General features: G+C 44.6%; 1 protein-coding gene across 1 annotated transcript; it reads right to left on the bottom strand.

Moving 5' to 3' along the window:
- Positions 1-513: 513 nt before the first annotated feature.
- STOX1 (storkhead box 1) lies at positions 514-18,998 on the bottom strand. Its single transcript, XM_059477685.1, has 6 exons — positions 18,966-18,998; positions 18,391-18,483; positions 16,452-16,508; positions 11,263-11,374; positions 4,575-4,727; positions 514-3,109 (listed from the first exon to the last, which is right to left on the bottom strand). The coding sequence occupies exons 1-6, from the start codon at positions 18,996-18,998 to the stop codon at positions 906-908; spliced, it is 2,652 nt and encodes an 883-aa protein (XP_059333668.1). The 3' UTR covers positions 514-905.
- Between the last annotated feature and the right edge of the window lie 1,099 nt (positions 18,999-20,097).

The following is a 20,097-nucleotide window of genomic DNA, read 5'->3' as shown; positions in this document are numbered from 1 at the left end:
CACAGTCAAAATGATCCTCTGAAAAACACATTTTGCTGAAGATTTCAAGTCTTCATGTCCAAGTAATGCACAGGAAATGTGCTTGGAAGGGTGCACAGCCAAGGGAAAGATGAACAATTAGCAGGATTCCCTTAGAAACTGGAGCTTGTGGTTTGTGCCTTCTCAAGGGGACAGTACAAATCTAATGGGGACTCCAATGGTTTAATTACAGTTAAATACCACACATTTAAGATATTAAGAATATGTGTTGCTGTTGAAAAAAAAAAGGATGTGGCTTTTAACATGGATTCTTGCAAATTTCGTTAAATTTTAGACATCTCTGTATAAAAGTTTGTTTCATAGCAATTTATTTTCCATTAAGGGATTTTCAGGTGTAGTTACAGGCAAAATGTACACTGTGAAAGCCCAGGTGATGTACACATTGTGAGCAAGTCAAATGGTATTTTCTGCTTTAAATTTCTGCTGGATCTCTGTTCTTTATGTACAGCTGGAGAGTCTGTGACAATATCCAGTGTCACATGGGGAGATCTGTGTGAGCTGAGCCTGCAAACAACACTGTTTAACACTGAATTTATCAAACCTCATTTCTGTTAACATTTCTGTCCTAGGTCCTCTCTACCTGCAGGACAGAACTTGTGCTGCTCTCTTCCCTCATGAAAACAAAAGCAAGATGCAAACAGCAGCAACGCAGGGAGAATGTTCCTGTTAAAGGAGTTAGCAGAGCTATGCTGTTTGGGTATTTCTGGATCAGAACACTGAAGTCTAAAAAAATAGAATGTTTTTTTTACAAATGTAATTTTTATTTTTACAAATGTTGTTGGGGAAGGAGTTTGTGATTGCTGCAGCATTTCTGCCTAAGCCTGCTGGTCAGTTTGGAGATAAAGCATTTAGTGCCCCGTGTTTGCTTACCTTGGGGAGTCAATGCCACTGTCCCCTGTGGTGCTGTGGTTTTCTGTGCCCTCTGGGTGTTTCTGTTCTGGCCTCCCAGGACAGGCACCCTTCACAAGCTGCTCTGCTTGTCCTGCAGGGTGTGTCGCTCTGATCCCTGGGCCCAGAGCACAGCGTGCTGCTCCCTCTCCCACCCCACAGGTGAGGTTCTGCAGAGAGCAGGAGCCTGCCCCAGCTGAGCCCTTCCCACTCTCGGGGAGTTCAGTTCCTGCCTCCTTGCTGGGGCTGCACAGCCAGCTCTCCTCTGTGCGCTGGGGCTTGGGGTGCTCCCTGGAGCCCTCTGCAGTGCCAGCGCTTCCCTCATATCCCACACCGCATTTATTTATGGCTGTGTGGTGCTGGGCAGGGCAGGTACCAACCTCAGAGGCTTTTAGGGACACAGCTGTGCTCCAGTCTCCCGTGCCTGCCCAGGCATGGCCAGGGGGCAGCTGCTCAGAATTGCCATGCAGGTGTGACAAGGGACACGTGTCACCATCGTGCCCCTTTTGGTGCGGAAGATGGGAGTTAGCAGTGAACCCCTCCCTTTCCAGCTCCCTTGATCCAGAGCGGTCAAATAGAAGTTCACTCTTTTTATCAGTCTTTGCTCTGTATTTCCCACCATTTTTGGGGGCCAGGTTAACACTGGCTGTGCAATTTGAAAGATGGACATTTTGAAAGTCACTGGCTGTTTGATCCAAGAGCTCACATACAGTGTCTGCTTTGCATCTGCAGTGCTCATCCTTCAGGTGGGATGGACATCTTGCTTCCTCTTTGCACACACCATTATCTTCAGTGTAGGAGCAATGGGATTTCATTTTTATTGTTCTTTTATAGACATTTTCTTCACAAATATTACTGTCCAGGAAGTATCTCCTTCTGTTCTCTATGTGCACATTACTGCCTTGTGCATAACCACCACTTTCACTGAAACTGTCTGTTTTTATTTGAAGGTCAGACCTATGGGCATGGAGGGGGTTGTTTTGCTTTGCTTTGCCAGCCTCACTTTCTGCACCCAGCCTTTCAGTTTCACAGCCAGAGGGTCCTGAGGAGGCCAAGGGCTGTGGCCTGTGGGAAGCCCTTCCTCCCTCGTGAGTCTGGCACTGGAGCTGGCTGCTGGCACCACCCTGGTGCCCCCTGGCAGGAAAGCTGCGAGCTCTCCATGGCAGGCCCTGGAAAGGGTTCTTAATCTGCCTCTTGTAGATCCCCTGGGATTGCACTGCTGCAGCAGGTGGCTGCTGGGGTTTGTTGGGCAGGGAAAAGCTCTCTGCCAGTTTCACATTTTGGGGTGTTACCTTCTGTCTGTGAGATTTCCTGCTCATCTGCTTTTCCCTCTTGGATCTGCTTTTCCTGGTGTGTTTTGCTGTTTTACTTGGTGCCCTTTGAATATGATCCTTTGAGAGGTGGTTTTGCCTGAGTGCTGGCACTTCAGCCAAGGCACCATTACTGATGTATTTTTTCTCTTCACTGCTACATTTTTTCTGCTCCTCAAACTTCTGCATTAATATTGTGTGTTTAATCAAATTATCCACAGTAAGAGTCGGGTTAATTCGCTTGATGATTTCATGTTCAATATCACGTGGAATGTTGTCCAAGTCATCTTCATCCCTGACTGGCCACTCCTGGGGAGGAAACTGGCCTGAGAAAGTGGAGTACTCCTTCTTGTGCTTTTCTTGCTTAGAACCACTGCTCCAGAAGAAGCCAAGGCCAAACAGTTTGCTTTTCAGTTTTGCTTTCACAGACGTCAGGGATCTGATGGTGCCCCAGGAATGGTTCTCAGCAGATGTGGAGATGCATTGAGTTTGAGCTGAAGACTTCAATTCACTGCAGCCTCTCTGTCCCTGTGCATTAGATCCATGGCTCCTCACCTGCCCTTGCCTTTGCTCACAGAGCTGATTTTGGTCAGGGAAGCAATGGCAGGATCTGTAACAGGCTACCCTAGGAATGCTTTCTTTCACTAGGTCTGTGCAGGGCTTAATGTTTACCAGGTCAGTGATGGAAGGGGATGAACAGCAACAGCTGTCCTCCAATAGGATCCTTCTGTTGTCTTCTGTGGCACCATTTGTGATGAAGTAAGTGCTGGGAGTCACAATGAAATATCCTTCTCCTGTGTGATAGATTTTTCTTTCCTTAATTAGAGTGCCAAGGATATTATATAATGCATTGTGGGAGGGCACTGCAATGCCTAGAACAAAGAGACAGATACTTCAAATCAGTAACAAGCTTTCAAATAAAATGGATGCTGGCCAAAAGATCTCTCTCATACAACAGCCCTAAAATAATCTGAAAATAAAATAGTAAAGCATTTAGCTGCGTTGCCACTGCAGCACCTCTGTGAGGGAGCAAGGATGTTGTCTTTGTGTCTGTCAGAACATGATATCCATGAGAGAGACTTTCTGCCAGGTACAAAGCAAACAACCTCTTGTTCAAAGCATTTCCCCCCTGGCACGTTGTTTAACAGGGGCTTTCATCACTCTGAAGTTTCTGTAGTTTGGTCAGATGTCAGTTTATTACCTCACTGAGGCTGGGCTCAGCTGCAGTTTTCCATCAGGTGTCTCAGAGTCCTTAGTCTGGTCACAGCTGACCTCCTGCCCAACAAATTAAGAATTCCAGCAAGGTGAAAACACAGCAAAAATACCTCCAGACTCTAGAAACTTTGAGAATGCTGCTTCTGGCTGACCTACAAATTCTGCCTTGTGGTTATCTCAGTGTGCTTACTGAGTGCAACACATTCCTGGCACGGTTCTGTGCCACTCTGTGGGGCTGCATTAATATTTTTCCCACTGGTTAAAATGCCCACCAGATCAGCCTGTAACATTCACAGAGGTGTAATATTAAGAGGACTCAAAAGAAGCAGCTCAGTATCAAACAAAGCAGCCTCCTGAGAGGGCCAGAATGAGCCTGTTCCAAGTCTCCATCACAGTAACACTTTGATATTGCACATCTAAGGGAAATGGGATATTTCTCAGATATTAAGAGAAGTGGCTGCCACCCCCTCAGAATCACAGAATATTCTGAGTTGGAAGGGACCACAAGGATCATCAAGCCCAACTCTTAAGTGAGTGGTCCATATGGGAATCAAATGCACAACCTTGGCATTATTTGCACCATGCTCCAACCAATTGGGCTAGAAGTGAAGAACTAAAGATCCCTTAGTGTAAGTAATTTCCTTGCAGGAAGGAAAGGGTTAGAATACAACCAACAAACCTGAATTTGAGGCTGGTTATAGTTTTTGATAGCTAACACCAGATGTAGACTCCTACCCAGTCCCTTGGCAAAGTCAGCTGTGTTCCTGTCTCTTAAAGGCAGTCTCTGTGATCTAAGAGTCTATTTTATGCTGTTCCATGTCTAGCACCTAAATACCACATCTGTGCTTCCCCACCCCCTAAAAGGGCACACTTAACTACAGCCAGCTCCCTCAGATTCTCAAAGATTCATTAAATCTGTGGAAAGGACTGCATTCAAGTCAGTGCAGTGACACTCACAGATTGATGAGAAGTTTGCACATTTATTCACCAGTTCCCTGTTAACTGCACTCCCTTCACCTTGCCAGCTTTGCCTGTAAGCATTCCCTGGTCCCTTGTACAGCATCAGAAACTCAAGCTTGATGGTACAGCCACTTTTAAAGGAGAGAGAAACTAACAAGTTACCTGGGTAATTTTTCACTAACTGCTCCATTAGAGTTTCCTGAGTGACCAGCACGTGCTCTGCATTCATGCCTGATATGGTCCAGCATATTCCTTGTGCCAAAGGAACAGAGCCTGGCTGTGAGAGAGGATTCATCAGAGCAGGGCTCACATCACCTAAAAGAAAAGAAAATCATTTGATTGGAATAGTGCATACTTTTCTATTAGCTCTGAAAGATTTTCACTGAAAATTTCCCTTATCCCCAGCAAATTTTCTTTGGCAAATTACTCAGAAATATTTCTGAGAGGAGGGAGGCGGTGGTAGCACTTGTCAAGAGCCTTTGTAATGAAGGAAACACAAGGTTGCCTTAAGCACATTAGTTTGTTTGGTATAGAATTCCAGCCAAAGCCATAATTTGGGTTAATAAACAGGGAGCTGAGAGAGAGAATTATTTCTGATGACTGCTGATTTTTTAGAAGACTGCTTACACGTTAAACCATGCAGAACCTGTGCTTCTCCAAGTAGCTAATGGGGAAAAGGTCAACATCCAATGATCTAAGTACAAAATGCTTTCACCAAGTCAGAGCACAAGGAAAAAAATACAAGTAATAGGCTTTGTGCCTTGTCTTGCACATAAAATTGAATACAAATGGTAAAATGCCACTTTTAGACTGGGTTCTAGAACTAGAGATTATTTAGTAAACTGGGTAGAGAGCAAAAACTCTTATTACAACTGCATGCATTTTTTAGGCTACCTCACTATCTGTCCTGGTCAGAAACAAAAGCATTGTTCTTATTCTGCATGACAAAAGCAGAAGTTCGGAGGGGCCAAGAGTGTGGCCCATCTTCCCCAGTAACTCTGCAACCCCAGCCCAGAGGGCTGAAAAGGCTCTCAGTGCTTCACCCGAACTCCCCATCCATAACAAAACCCAGATAAACTCTGAGCTCTCCCCAAGGTGGCAGGGGACAAGCCCAGCAGCCACTCCTGACCTGGTACCTGTGTGTGCTGCAGCTGAAATGAGGATTGCCCTGCAGGGACTCACCTGAGGTCCGTGCACACAGAGACAGTGACTGCAGACACCTCCTCAGACAAAACAAAAATCAAACCCTCCCTTTCTTCTTTTTTCAGTCAGACTGATGGTCTGTTCCTGCCCAGGTGATGCTCTGTGCTGCCCTGCTCCCTGGCTGTGCCCTCTGCCAGGCAGGCAGCAGGGACTCTGCTTCCTTCACAGGATAACCCTCTGTTAGACACTAACAGGAATCTCCCCAGGTGAAAAGTGACATTTCAGATTAAGCTGTGTTCACGTTCAACTGAACCACCCTTGTCTATTGGACGACACTGTAACCCAATATTTATCCTCCAGGCAGGGAACTGCAACACAAACACTCCTCTGAGTAAATGTAATGCACAACATTGCTTTGAAGAGCTGAAGTTGCTCTTGACCTTTGTTTTACAACTGCTGCCATATTCAACAAAAAGAACTCTGAAAAGAAAATCCTGGCACACAGTTTGCTCGGTGGTGTTGCTAGGAAACTCCTTGCAGGTGCAGAAACCATTGCAAGCTTTCTTTTGCTATGGGAAAGGCCATCAGCATTCAGAAATTACTCCTGTGAATAGTTTGCTGTGGGCACACTGTGTGCTGCCAACTTGACCATTTGCTCCTGCAGAGCACCAGGCTGCTAAGGAGTAAAATACCAAGTGTAATTAAAATTTGTTCATTATCTTTATAGTTATTATCTTGCTGTTGTTGTCTGTATCTGTTCTGCAGCATCAAATCCCGTGCCTCCACTCAGGGAAGGCTGTTTCAGAATAATATTCCAAGCATTAAACAAAAGCTAGCTTGATACTGAAGGAATTGTAAAAAATCTAAAACCATGTTTCAACACAAGTTCAAACAAGTAAAATGTTGCAGAGTCAATAGTGCACATGTGCTAACAACATAAATATTAGATATCATTCTCTCCTGACTTTGAAATACAATCTGAAATTGTGAAAGCAAGAGTCAGATCATTGGTGATATTGATAAGGCCCAGGCAGCACCCCTACAAGTATCTATCAAGTTCTTATGAAAAACTTTGTAGATTTACTTTGCATAGCTAAATAACTGCTGTTGTGCTTCAAATAGTCTCCCAAGTTCATTGGAAATACTGAAAAGCTGCATCCCTTAGATTTGCACATGGAGAAGATTTATCAGTTTGTGCAAGCTGTGCCTCATAGGCCTGATGCAAAATCACCAGAACACCATTCTCTTTAAAGCTCCTTAGAGTGTGTCCTTTTACAGCTCACAGCCCCCTGCAGAATGCCCTGCCCACTTCCCTACCCTACATGAATGTGATGACAATCACCTTCCTGCTGCCTTCACAGTCTCAGGAGGGCCTTGCTCACACCTCTGTGAGGGCACAGCCGTGAAGAACCCAAATTCTCCCCTGCTGGTGTGAATACAGCAAGCCCTGAACCTCCCACCCTCCATCTCTGCAGCTTTTGCAGAGCCACATGAACTAAAGCAGCTGCCCAGGGCTCTGCTGTTCTTACCCTTCAGCCTGCTTTACAGCTCTGCTCAAGCTCTGCTCCTTACCTGGACACCTAACACCCAAGAATGCCCTTTTTGGAGCACTTACTGGTCACAGTGTGGGAAATCATCTGTAATGTGAGCATTGGGTAACAGAACTCAGCACGCAGAAAAGCCTCTGGCTACTCTTGACTAGCACAAAGTGATTTTTGTTCCATCTCTGTAATGTGAGCATTATCATTTTTCACTGAGTTGTTTAACAGTTGCATCTTCAGGCTATTCAGAAAAATTACACACAAGACAAGTTGATCTGGGTGAAACCCAGGCTCATTCTGGGGAATTGAACAGAGGGGCATTTGTTACAACAGCACTCAATTTACTTCTTAGGAGTTCAGGTAAACTGTATGCAGAACAATAAAGGACTAGGAGTAAATCCATTCCAGAAAAAAACCCAAAACATCTGATGGCCAGAGAAGACACAGCATGTGGAAATAGAAGATTGGTATTTCTGGTTTGGTATTTCTGTAGTTGGGAGAACCTATCATGGAATGGATTATACAAAAGATGCCACAGATCCTCTGCATGAGAGCCTTGGCTTGTTTGATGTAATTCACTTCTTGCAGAAGATCATAAGCAAGAGCTGAACTGCTGCCAACTGCAAGGCTTCTGCTTTTCTGTAGACTAGAGTGCATCATAATCACATAGCAAAAATCACATATCATAGTTAAAGAATTTTCTCTAGACTAGAGTGCATCATAATCACATTTTACAGCAAAAATCACATATTATAGTTAAAGATTTTTAAGGAACAAAATGTTAATAAGAACATCATAGCAAGTTGGGAACTCTAGCAAAACCCTTTTTGAACATTGACGAGTTTACAAGATGTGTTCTTATTAATGAATAAAAATTCTATGTAGATTATAAAGGCAGTTAAGATTAACATTTTCAGTTGTAAGTACATAGCAGAGAAACTCTATTTTGGCACAAGTACTCTGTACTAGGTCCTGTTTTCAGAAACATCCTTTTATTGAAGCGAAGAGTAAATAGCTCAATGAAACTGTCAAACCTTGTAATGTGTGTGATCTATTACTGAAACAAACAAAAGCTCTCAGCAACAGCAAATATCTGTTCTTTGATTATTTTGTACAACCCCCAGAGAAACAATTAATTGTCACTTTAAGGCCACCAGCACTTCTTCAGCTGACATCAAAGAAGCTACAAACACATGAAAATGTCAGATTTCTGTACCTACTGATTCCAGCCAGGACAGACACTCCCAAATCAGGACATTTAGACAGAGTGCCCTCCATTTGGTCACAATTTCTGGTTTTTACAGTCCCAAACTTTCTGTGATTAACTTATCCTTACTAAGTTCTTCTCGACTTTTTATTCCTTGCAACTTTCAAAGGATGATGCCATGCAACTTAATAAGAAGTAAACAAAACCAACAAAAGCCAACCACTTTTTCTGCCTTCCCAACAACACATGAAAGCCTATTCCCACGTGCAAGTGTTATGAATTTTTGGAAATACGACTTCTAAGTGCTCTCTGAGGTTGCTACCCAAGAGCCATCATGAAATCCTTACTCTAATGTCAGTGCTAATGGCGACCTAGAGCCATAATTTCTTTCACCAGCTAATAAAAAACCCCACAGGCAGATATGGTGAGAACAAAGCAAGATTCAGGAAGAACAGGAAGAGCTCCGTCCTGCAACCTCTGCCCAAGTGCCCAGACAGGAACAAATCACACAGCAGACAGCAACACACTCAGTGTGGTACAGTTTTCCTAAACTCAGCACTGACACAGACATTTTTATGGAAAATCCTTTCCTTAGGATTCTTCCTCCTGAGAAGCTAAGAGGCCTCAGGAACAAAATGTGGGATTGGTGTCATGTGGTTGTTTCTAATTAATGGCCAATCACAGTCAGCTGGCCCAGACTCTGTCAGTCACAAGCCTTTGTCATCATTCTTCTGCTTGCTTGCTAGCCTTCTGATGAAATCCTTTCTTCTATTCTTTTAGTATAGTTTTAATATTATATATATATCATAAAATAATAAATCAGCCTTCTGAACCATGGAGTCAGATCCTCATCTCTTCCCTCACCCTGGCACCCCTGTGAGCACCACCACAGAGCACAGGGGGTAGGCTGTTGCCATCAATGTCTCTCTGACTTCCAAAGACATTAACCCCTTCAGCCCTTAGCAAGGCCACTGACGTGTCCCGGTGGATGCTGAGAGCATCCTGGGAGCAGGTTTCAAACTGCACAGGCCCTGCCTGAGCACACAGGCAGGAATGCAGCTCCAAATGCACTGGCCAAGAGAGCACAGCCCAGGGTGTCCAGGGTCCTGCATTTCACCCTAGCTGGCACAAAACCAACAAGCAGAACTGCATGAGCACAGCCCAGGGTGTCCAGGGACCTGCATTTCAGCCCAGCTGGCACAAAACCAACCAGCAGAACTGCATGAGCACAGCCCAGGGTGTCCAGGGACCTGCATTTCAGCCCAGCTGGCACAAAACCAACAAGCAGAACTGCATGAGCACAGCCACCTTTGGGGCATGCACTGCAGAACTGGCAGAACAATTCCACTATGAGCAACAGCACTGCAGATCATTATTTTTCATATAATGTAGAATGCTGAGGGCTTTTAAGTCAATTCATGTGTGCATTGAGCACACAGAGCACAGCTGGTAGCAAGGAAGGTCATCTTTAACTGTTTCAGCGTTTAGTGTCAGGCTTGGTGGAAAGGACAGATTGATTCAAAACGTTCATTGCAAGGAGATAACAAATAACACAAAACTAAACAGGCCCAAGATCTTGTTTTGGGACAAATCCCATGGCAGGGAGGTTTTCCTTTCAGCTGAGAACAGGACTTTAATGCTGTAGGGGCAACTTCACACCTGCCTGGGATGTTGGTGGATGTGCACAGCCACTTTTCCTTCCACTCTCCCCAAGTGGATATCCAACTTTAAGGATGTCCCCTTTGCTAGAAAATAACTTTCTGCACCCTTTCATTAGGCTGCAATTTATGGTTCACAGGGAAAAACAAAACAAACCTGTTTAGAAATGAAAAGCAGCATCTTTACCACCATAAGAAGTCTCAGAGGAATTGTTTGGACACTGCAGATTAAACAACACTAGTCTGAACTCGAGGACTTTAGTCTGCAGTTCCCAATACTGTCTCCATGGCTTTAGTGCCATAAAACACCCTTTCCATGATTCAGTTAATCCCAATTTCAGCCAAAAGGATGTCACAGAAGACCAACAGTGCAACCAAGCAACTCCACTGTGTTACAGAGGACTCAGTAAATAGTAAATGCTTTTTCAAAAGCCACTTTGGCAGAACACTTACAGTGAAGACACTGGCTTGTTGAATCCCACAGACCAAGGTGAAGCCTCCAAAGGAAATTATAGAGATGTGCATGTGTCTGTGGGATGCTGAAAATGTAGAACAATTTCAGGGGCAAAAATAAGTTATAGAGTCTATGAAGCAGGCAAGGAATAGGGGCAAATTCAGCAGAGGGACACCAAGATGGGCAGGCCGGGAGGCACAGCAGAGGGAATGGCTCTTGTAGAACCTGGAGGAGAAAAAAGAGCGTGGCGGGACAGTGAAAGCCAACGGGCACCTGCTGGAGCAGCAGAGGATCAGATTTTCCATGCCCAAAACCTCGTCGGCTTTGAGGACAGCGTGGCTGTGGAGCGGCGTGCCCAGGCAGCTTGGGCAGGAGGTGGAACGGGAGGAACGAGCGAGTGGAGCGGCGTGCCCAGGCAGCTTGGGCAGGAGGTGGAACAGGAGGAACGAGCGAGTGGAGCGGCGTGCCCAGGCAGCTTGGGCAGGGGGTGGAGCAGGAGGAATGAGCGAGTGGAGTGGCGTGCCCAGGCAGCTTGGGCAGGAGGTGGAACGGGAGGAACGAGCGAGTGGAGCGGCGTGCCCAGGCAGCTTGGGCAGGGGGTGGAACAGGAGGAACGAGCGAGTGGAGCGGCGTGCCCAGGCAGCTTGGGCAGGGGGTGGAACGGGAGGAACGAGCGAGTGCAGCATCCCGGGGGCAGCTGGGCTGTGCCTGTGCCTCCCAGAGCCGCCCCGAGCCCCCCTGCTCTGTGTACCCGGCACGGGGAGCTGCTGCCCCCCAGGAGCTGCCAGGCTTTCTGGGGTGACACTGGGGCAGAGAAACGAGGCCACGCCGCGCTCACACGGCTAACGAGACCGTCCGAGCAGCGTCCGTGTGACACCGCTGCTGGTTTTCTCTTCTGCTCCCAAACAAATAGCTCCTGTGCTATTCACTTTTCCCGCATAGCTGAACTCCAGGTGGAGCTGGGGACCCCAACACGGGCTCACTGTCAGTGCTGGGGTGTCGCTTTCTCGGCTGTTTAGGTGGCCTGGAAAGGCTCAGGGATGGCCTTGAAGAGCCGACGCTTCAAAGGACGAGGAGAGACTTCTGATCTTTTCTCGGTCTCGGTGTTTATTAATTGTTTATCTAAAAGATTTTCTTTCAGCCCGACAGAGGTCTGCACAGCATGTCAGCCATGAGCACACTGCGAGCCCCCGGGGCGGTCACTTATCTTTATACCCGAAGTTACGTGTACAATATTTATCATTTCTCCCCAATACCTTCTACCCTTATTAACCGGTGCACTTCTAGTAATAACCAATCCCAAAGTGCCACCATCACCACAGAAGATGGAGGCCAAGAAGAAGAAGAAGGAGGACAGGACACACCCCAATTCCTCCATCTTACTTCTTTAGACCCCCCTGTACCGAAATCCTAAACCCTGTGTTTTACACTTTAACTAACTTATCCCTTCACAATTCACCCAGTGAATTCCTCCCATCCTCATACAGGCGTCGTCTCCTGTTTCGGATCAAAGTCCAGCCACCAGACACTTCTGGCAACATTCCAGGATTCCTGAGCCCCCCAAGGGTGGTCTCGGCCTCTCTGCACCTCCGTCCTGAGGTGCTGAGATCCCACACTGGGGCTCTGCACAGGATGTGTGCTAAAGCAAGATGGCAGAAGGGAAAAGGCTAAAAGCAGCCCTGAAATGAAGTCTCTGATCCTGAAACCGTATCAAAGACTGCGGCAGAAGCACTACAGGCTAATGCAATTTATTTCATTAACTTCATGATATTAACACAAACTATTGTCTTGTCTGAGACAGAAAAAAGTAGCCCTGTTTAAATGACCCTGATTCGAAAAGAGCATTAAGGCAGTTAAGATCTGCCTTTCATGATTCAAGGCGCAAGAATTCAAAAGACTGAGGATATAGCACAGCTCAGCCTATTTTCTTAAAATTCTTTTCTCACCCAAAAGACAGAAGCAATAGCTTTTGCTGCTGAAAGTCTTTAGCACCAAGAAATACACAATACGTACCAAGTTCATTCCAACTAATCTGCTTAGAGATTATTAAAAAAAAAATCAGAGTAAATTAAATTGAATGGAGCTTATTGTAAAAAATATATGCTTCTGTTCAGTGGTACTTGCTAAACAGTATGATTAGAAACTAATGCTGGGGGAGTGTGAAAAAAACTGCATGCACAAGTGCTTTTACAGATTACACCTTGCAAGAAATTCAATCTGAGCGGATCTGGTGAATGCATGGGGATTCTGAAGAACATCACAGGGCCTGGTACCTTGCTGCTGTGGGTTCAATCAGTAGCAGAGTACAGCATTTAAGGTCAGTGCAATGCCTGCTCTACTGAGAAAGGGCTTTTGTAATACAGCATTAACACCTTGGTAAGAATTTTACATGGAAATGCACTAAACATGCAGGGGTATTATCTGATGTCAGTGGTAAGGGCTAAATGCCAGCTAGAATCGGGTATTAAACATTATGAAACAATCTAAGTTTTACACAATCATTACACAGAATTAGATCAAAAGCAAACAATAGCAAGGTAGATAAAAAAGCTCCTTTAAAGAGCACAAATGTTTTCTTCCTTTTTTCCTCCTTAAAGTATATCAGCAGAGTTATCACTGGAACAACTGTGATAACAGGTAAAACCCAGTTACAACAGAATATGCAAGTAAGTTCTGAATCACATACCTTACTGAAAATAACTTTTTAAGCAGTGTTTGACAACAAAACTGTTAGAAACTCGAACTGTTCTTCATGTTTGGCAGCCTGTCCACAGCAGTGCAAAATAAAGCATCCACTTTAGGTCACCCACTCTCTTCAGGCCTGATAAAAATAAAAAAGACACAGAATTCTAAATAATCCTAACCAGCTCAATGCAAAGCACGACCCCATGCTGTGAGTTACACTTCACAGAAGCAGCACCATTGAAATACAAAATTATTCTCCTTTGACTTGCAAACCTACAAACAAATCCCTGTTTGTGGGGCAGGATGAAAGACTCTGGAAGAAAGGGGCTCCAAAAGAAAGGAATCCCATGAGGCACATCCCAGCCTCTTGCTGAGCTGCCATCCTCACTAGAGATGTGTGTTCCTGTGTGCAACTGCGGTGCCTGACAGACAAATACCCACTGCAGAGACCTTTTGTAGGCCAGACAGAAACCAGCTGCTCACAGGGCCACGTTTTCATTGTGGCTTCAGTAAACGTGCAGCAGAACCGAGCTGACGCTGACATTCATTGCTGTGCACAAATTTAAATTACTCAATAGAAAACAAGTCTGTCCTAAAAGCCTGCCACGTAGCTTGGGGACAGGAATCTGCCTCTCATTTTAAACAACTCTGAGAATTGCTAATAAGCAGGAAATGCTCAAATACCCAGCTGTAGATGGAGCCCAGGTGTACCAGGGCCACTTCAAAATTCCCAAAAGCTGGTGCAGAGAAGCTGAGCCTGAGGGGCTCCGCGTGTGCTCTGCTGAGCACACTGAATCAGTGACACCTGGGAGCTGACACAGCTCCCCAAAGCTGTGCCAGCCCTTTGAAAGGTCATTGCAGGCCACAGTTCTGCAGAAGTTTTGCTCCCTACTCCTTAAGCTGTTGCTGAACATTTCCAGGATATTCAGTAACATCCCTGTCCATCCCGGGGATTCTGTTGGAGTATCAAAGCAGTTTCAGGGACTATCTGCCCATTTTTTAGCTGCTTCTCTTCTCCTCGTGTTCTGTGGGAGTCACACAAGGAACAGCGAGGAGTTAGACCTATCAGATAACTCTACAAATGCACAAACAAGAGCACAAAACAATTCCTTGTCTGATCTCATTCCAGTTCATTCAATACCTCCAGCAAAAACGTATAAAACTTGACATTTCACAGAAAAGTGCACTGTCCTTCCAATGTCACTCTCCAACAGGATATTTCCCAAGAGATAGAAATTCCCAGCCTGCAGCAGAGCCCTCACTGGAAAAGGTGAGCAGCACAGAAAAGTCCCAGTCTGCCTGCCCATCCCAGCTCCAGCCTGGCTGGAAAGGACAGGGCTTTCTTAGCTTTCCTTTTAGCGACAGAGATGCTGAACCGACAGCAAATCCAGCCTCTAAAGGCCCAGCAAAAATGTTTCATTCCGGTGTTTTCTCTTCTACTCGACAGGAACCACAAAGGAGCGGGGCCGTTCAGGCACAAGGATGTCGACGGAAGGAGACCCAGACATCAATTCGATCATCACAGGCCCAATTTTATGGATCAGTACGGCGGGTTAAATACAGTTAATAATGAGCTTCATACATATTGCAAAAGTTGAGCTCAGGATTGGTCAGTTACATATCAGCACCTACGCCTACTTCTGCATTCCTATGGTTCTACTTTTGATACTTTACACATATTCTCAGGATATATTCAGGAATAATCTCTACTCCCTCTCCTCATGTTGCAGCAAGGTCACTGCTGACCTTTCCTTTTAGCTTGCTGACTTCTGACTTTTCTCCTTCAGCTTAACCAGCGGCATTATTTCAGCGTGGCCTTTCTCAGCTAACCAATTATTAATAATACTCTCCACACAAGGAGAATGCTGCGGGCAGGCTGGCATGGCACAGAGGAGCTGGTGACCGCCGAGGACAGCAAGCAGCAGCCGCCGAGACCCATTCTCCCGGACTGCCAGCCCAGTTTCCCTCTCGGAACGCTCCAATCGAGTGTTTGTGATCGTATCTATCTCAGCTGCGGGTCCCCTGCTCAAATTCCCTGCGTGCATCCCCCGGGCTGGACAGGGAGGGTGGCAGGGAGCAGTTTGCCCCTCGTTTGGCGAACAATTGGCTGAACGACTCAGCTAAGCACAGGAGATGCTCCACTGAGAGATGTCAGCATTCCTACAGAGTTTGCTCAGTTGTCAGATCAAGAGTTTTTAAAATTAGCTTCACCTTTTGAGGAAAATTTTAATTGCCGTGATTTTCCCCTTCCCCTCCACGTCCCAAGCACAATATAAAAGCTCCTACCCAGTTCTGTGTGTACCATTGACCCCATGAGATCCCCATCAGAGAGAGAGAGAGATTTCTGGATTTTACCTGGGAAAAAGCAGGGCAGTTTGTGTTAGTTACAAGATTTTGGGACTGAATTTCCCCTTCATTTGATTACAGCTCTGGTGACCGGTTTGAGTCCAGGCGTACCTGTTCTGTAAAGTCAGGATTCCAGCGCCCCGGGCTGTTGCTCCAGAACAAACCTCATTTGAGCTGCTGGGATAAAGAGCAGCGATTTGTGGGACCGCAGCGACTTCGGATAGAAACAATAGCCAGGAATGCTCCTTGAGGAGGAATTCCGAGTGCCCGGGGCTGTAAACCCAGCGCAGTCAGATCTCTGTGTTAAATACAGACAGCAAATCTGATACTGGTAGCTTCATTTTTTAAATACGGCAATTTCTTTTAAAAACCCAAACCCCAATAAAACATTCTCCTTTGCATTTCAGTTGTGTAACTTGCTACTTGCTTTTCTAGAGCAAAATATATATAAGAAATGTGAGAAAAGTAATCCAGAGCAGAAAAATGGCCATTATGACTTTTGAAAGAATATAAATTATATATAAGATATATAATTTAAAATCAGAAAATTACCTAAAGAAACTCAAAGATTTTTTTTTCAGTTAAGCTTCCAGATATTTAAGTGAAATCAGGAAAACATAACTTCAACATTAATTATCAGAAAAAGCGAAATTCACAAAGACAAGTGAGAGAATTCTAACTTATAAGAAACCCCTTGGCTGTTACTGCAGCAAGAGGCAGGATAACAGGGGAAATAATGTAATTAATTTACTGACCTTACATTTGTATTCAGCTAGCCATCCTGTGCATCAGAAAAGAGCTTACTGGGAACAAGGAGGTAAAAACCAACAGAGTCAAGTTCTCTAAATCATGCCCAGGAGACCAGCAAAAACATATAATTTTTCACCAGTGATATAAAACTTAACTAGAGTAAGAGAGAACCATTCCCAACGTACCCATAGATGTTACTGCATTTTAGGTGGAGGCCAACAAAGCACTCTGGCTCCTTATAACTCCTCTCCTCACCTGGATTGAGTTAAGAGGGCAGCCGGTGAATTTGTCATTAGGGAAGATGAACTCCAGCTGGCATTAACAGATGTCACCAGGTCGGTGTAGTCACCAGAGTGCCCAAGAAATGACTGAGGAAGAGAGAAATAGTATAGCCAGAAAATGGGGCTGCAACAGGGAGTGGCTGTTCTAGACAAATTATTGGGAAAGAAAGGTAAATACCAGAAACAGGGAAAAAAAGAATGATGTGATTGAAGTTAAACAGTGTTGAGAAATAATAATGAGGTTGAGCTAGCCAAGGATAACACAAACTAGACATCAGATATTTTCCTGTTAAACGTTTATAAATGTGTCATTAAGAATTCCTCAGTCTTCCAAAAGTTGGCAATTTCTCTTGCTTTGACAAAAAGTGCAGTTTTGAATTCTTTCTTGAAGAATTGCTAGTTAGCTTCAACAAAAAGCTTTTGTGATCTAAGATCCAGTCCTGCTTGAAATGAAGTAAAATGCACTTCTAGATAGAACTGAATGAAGATATATGAATGGATATGAATTATGATAGAATTCATCCCTAGACAGAGAGGACTGCAGAGCTACAGTCAGAGAAAAGTACAAATAAATATAACAGCTATGAAAATCCCTACTAACCCTTGGGATTAAGAACACTCAGCTGTACTTCCTGTGTACACCAAGCCCTTCATTGCAGCCTGGTCTCTTTGTATTGCAGAGGTCACTAGAACAAATTGCAGGTAGAAATGAAAACGATGGATAAACATTCACCAGCACGATGTAGTAAATACTAATGTGAATGCTTGAATGCATCTGAGCTTCATTTTCTTCTTAGCTATTTCATCATGACCACTTTTATAAACTTTTAGAAAAGGTTTAAAGGATCATAAGGATCATTTTGTAGGGCTGTGGTGTTTTTTTTGTTTTTTTTTTTTTTTTTTAATTTTTATTTCTCTGTGTGTGTGTGAGCATTTCCAGAGGATGTAAGACTAAAAGCAGCTGCTGATCCCAGAGGGCAGCTATCACCCCTCCCTTGGTGCCCTGCACCCTCCCCCTTTACCTTTTCACCTTCTCCAGCAGCAGCAGCACGTTGTGGAGCTCTGTCTCAGGAATCTTTGTGCTGACTCAATCCATCCCATCCAGCCCCAGCGTCCTTTCCAATGCTTTGCTTAAAACATCCACAAAGAACGAACCTAATTCAGTCTTCCACTGGTTATGAAAGCACCTTGCAGTTCATCTCACTCTGGGGCTCCAGACACGTTAAATCCAGCCACTTCTTCCAGGAAACACAACACCAGAACCCTGGCAGGCACACCTGCTCCTACCACATTGCTCCTGAATACCCAGGGCCCAGTCCTCCTTGCGGGGCACTCAGCAGCCACCAGGCTGTCACAAACCCAGTTTGCCCAGGGTGTGACTGATGGGAAGGCTGTGCCTTCTCAGAAAGCTGTGTCCTTGCAGAAAGCTGTGTCCTTGCAGAAAGCTGTGTCCTTGCAGAAAGGTGTCCCTTTGCAGAAAGCTGTGTCCTTGCAGAAAGCTGTGCCTTCTCAGAAAGCTGTCTTTGCAGAAAGCTGTGCCTTTGCAGAAAGCTGTGCCTTCTCAGAAAGCTGTGCCTTTGCAGAAAGCTGTGCCTTCTCAGAAAGCTGTGCCTGTGCCTTCGCAGAAAGCTGTGCCTTTGCAGAAAGCTGTGCCTTCTCAGACAGCTGTGCCTTCTCAGAAAGCTGTGTCCTTGCAGAAAGCTGTGCCTTTGCAGAAAGCTGTGCCTTGCAGAAAGCTCTCCCTTTGCAGAAAGCTGTGTCCTTGCAGAAAGCTGTGCCTTCTCAGACAGCTGTCCCTTTGCACAAAGCTGTCCTGCTGGTGCTCTGCTTGCTCACCACTTTCCCAGCAGCCCGGCCACAGGGTTTTTGCCTGCCAGGATTTCCAAGTGACAGAGTGCCAGAGGAGGAGTTACCCTGCCCTCAGAGTGCTTTGGTGCCCCAGCTGGGGAGGCCTCTGGTGGCAGCCCCACGGGCGGGGATGTCACCATCGGGGTCACGCAGGCAGACTGCAGACATAAGAGTGAGCAAGAGCGAACAGCATCTGCACAGCCACCTTATATCAATACTATATATTGAGCCACTACTACCCAAAAGTCACATAATCATATATAATATAATATAATATAATAAACATAATATAATAAATATAATATAATAAATATAACAATATAATATAATAATATAATATAATATAATAAAATAATGTTATAATATAATATAATATAATATAATATAATATAATATAATATAATATAATATTATATTATATTATATTATATTATATTATATTATATTATATTATATTATATTATATTATATTATATTATATTATATTATATTATATTATATTATTATATAATATTGTCCATGAAATCCATGGACAAAAGCAGAGTTGGTACAGTGCGACTCTATTATAATATATACATAATATAATAATAACAGTATTATACATTGTACTGCCCATCACGACATGCTCAAATCAACAGACTGAAAATGCTGACTGCACGTTCTTTACAAGCATATCACCGATGCCATGGATGGTCTGAAAATTTATAGATGTGCTGCCATCCACAAGTGTCCCACTACAACAGTCACTCATTTTTCCTCTCCTTGTTATAATGAAAACATCAACCCTCCACTCAAAAAAGAAAAAAAAGGAAAAAAAGAAAAAAGAAAGGAAAAAAAAAGTTCTTAGCTTGACTTCAGGAGGAACACGAAGAGAAAAATCAGGTTCAATGGTGGTAAGCAGCTAATCTGTATTTTCATCTGTTTAGTCACATTATACATGGCTTTTTTATACCAGAGGCAGCATTTTCTCTATTTATGAACACCCTGAAGTCGCTTTTGCAAACTCTTTCCCAAGACTTCACAACTTGTAAGATGAATGTTCTAACAGTTACGTTTAATGTTAGCGAAGTGTTTAACTCACCTGAATGGCACTCCAATAGAACAAGGCGTGAGGAGAGAAGCTGAAAAGGAAAGTCTTTCACGGGAGATATAAATTACCCCTTGTGGAACAGACAGGAGCCCTTCCAGCTCCCATCAGAGTGTCCAAGCTGGAAGTGTAACAAGGCACCTGCCCAGCCTGTACCTGATACCCGGAGGGAAATTTCCCTTTTCTCCTTCACCTGGTGCTCTGTGTTTTACAGCACAGCAGCCCGGTCTGAGAGACAAGCGTGTCCTTGAGAGCAGCACCTCTGTCTCCAGCTGCTCACTTCCACAACAAATGCGGCAGCAACGGCAGCAATTCCTGCTTTTTACATCTGATCTGCTGGCCACCACCCAGCCTGGCCAAAAAAGGACCAAAAATAAAGGCTGCACTTCTCCAGCTGTCTCTGCCCCTTTCATGATAAAATAGGAATGTAACTGGATGACCCTGTGTCAGGAAAACTAAAAAGATTTAAGCAATACAGGGAACAAAATCCACTGAAACTCAAACAAATCCGGTACACCACCAAAAAAGTTGCAACAAAATAATAAAGCAAATTAGTACTTGAGAGATATCTGCTGAAAAGCAGGGTGGGGAGATTTCAGACTGGAATTCCTTGCAGTTTTTCCTCCTCCCCACTCTTCCCCCTACCCAGCTGTGTGTGATGAAATGGGAACAGCCACTCAGCCAA

This window comes from Ammospiza nelsoni, chromosome 8 (genome assembly GCF_027579445.1).
Source record: "Ammospiza nelsoni isolate bAmmNel1 chromosome 8, bAmmNel1.pri, whole genome shotgun sequence".
NCBI lineage: Eukaryota > Metazoa > Chordata > Aves > Passeriformes > Passerellidae > Ammospiza > Ammospiza nelsoni.
This window is presented reverse-complemented; position numbering and strand designations above follow the sequence as displayed.

Coding starts and splice junctions, on each gene's coding strand:
- STOX1 (XM_059477685.1), bottom strand. CDS start 18,998: ATGCTTGTAAAGAACGTGCAGTCAGCATTTTCA. Junction 11,375..16,451: donor GCCCTCTTAACTCAATCCAG/GTGAGGAGAGGA, acceptor TGGGGTCCCCAG/CTCCACCTGGAGTTCAGCTA. Junction 4,728..11,262: donor GACGCTGCTCGGACGGTCTC/GTTAGCCGTGTG, acceptor CTTTTCTTTTAG/GTGATGTGAGCCCTGCTCTG.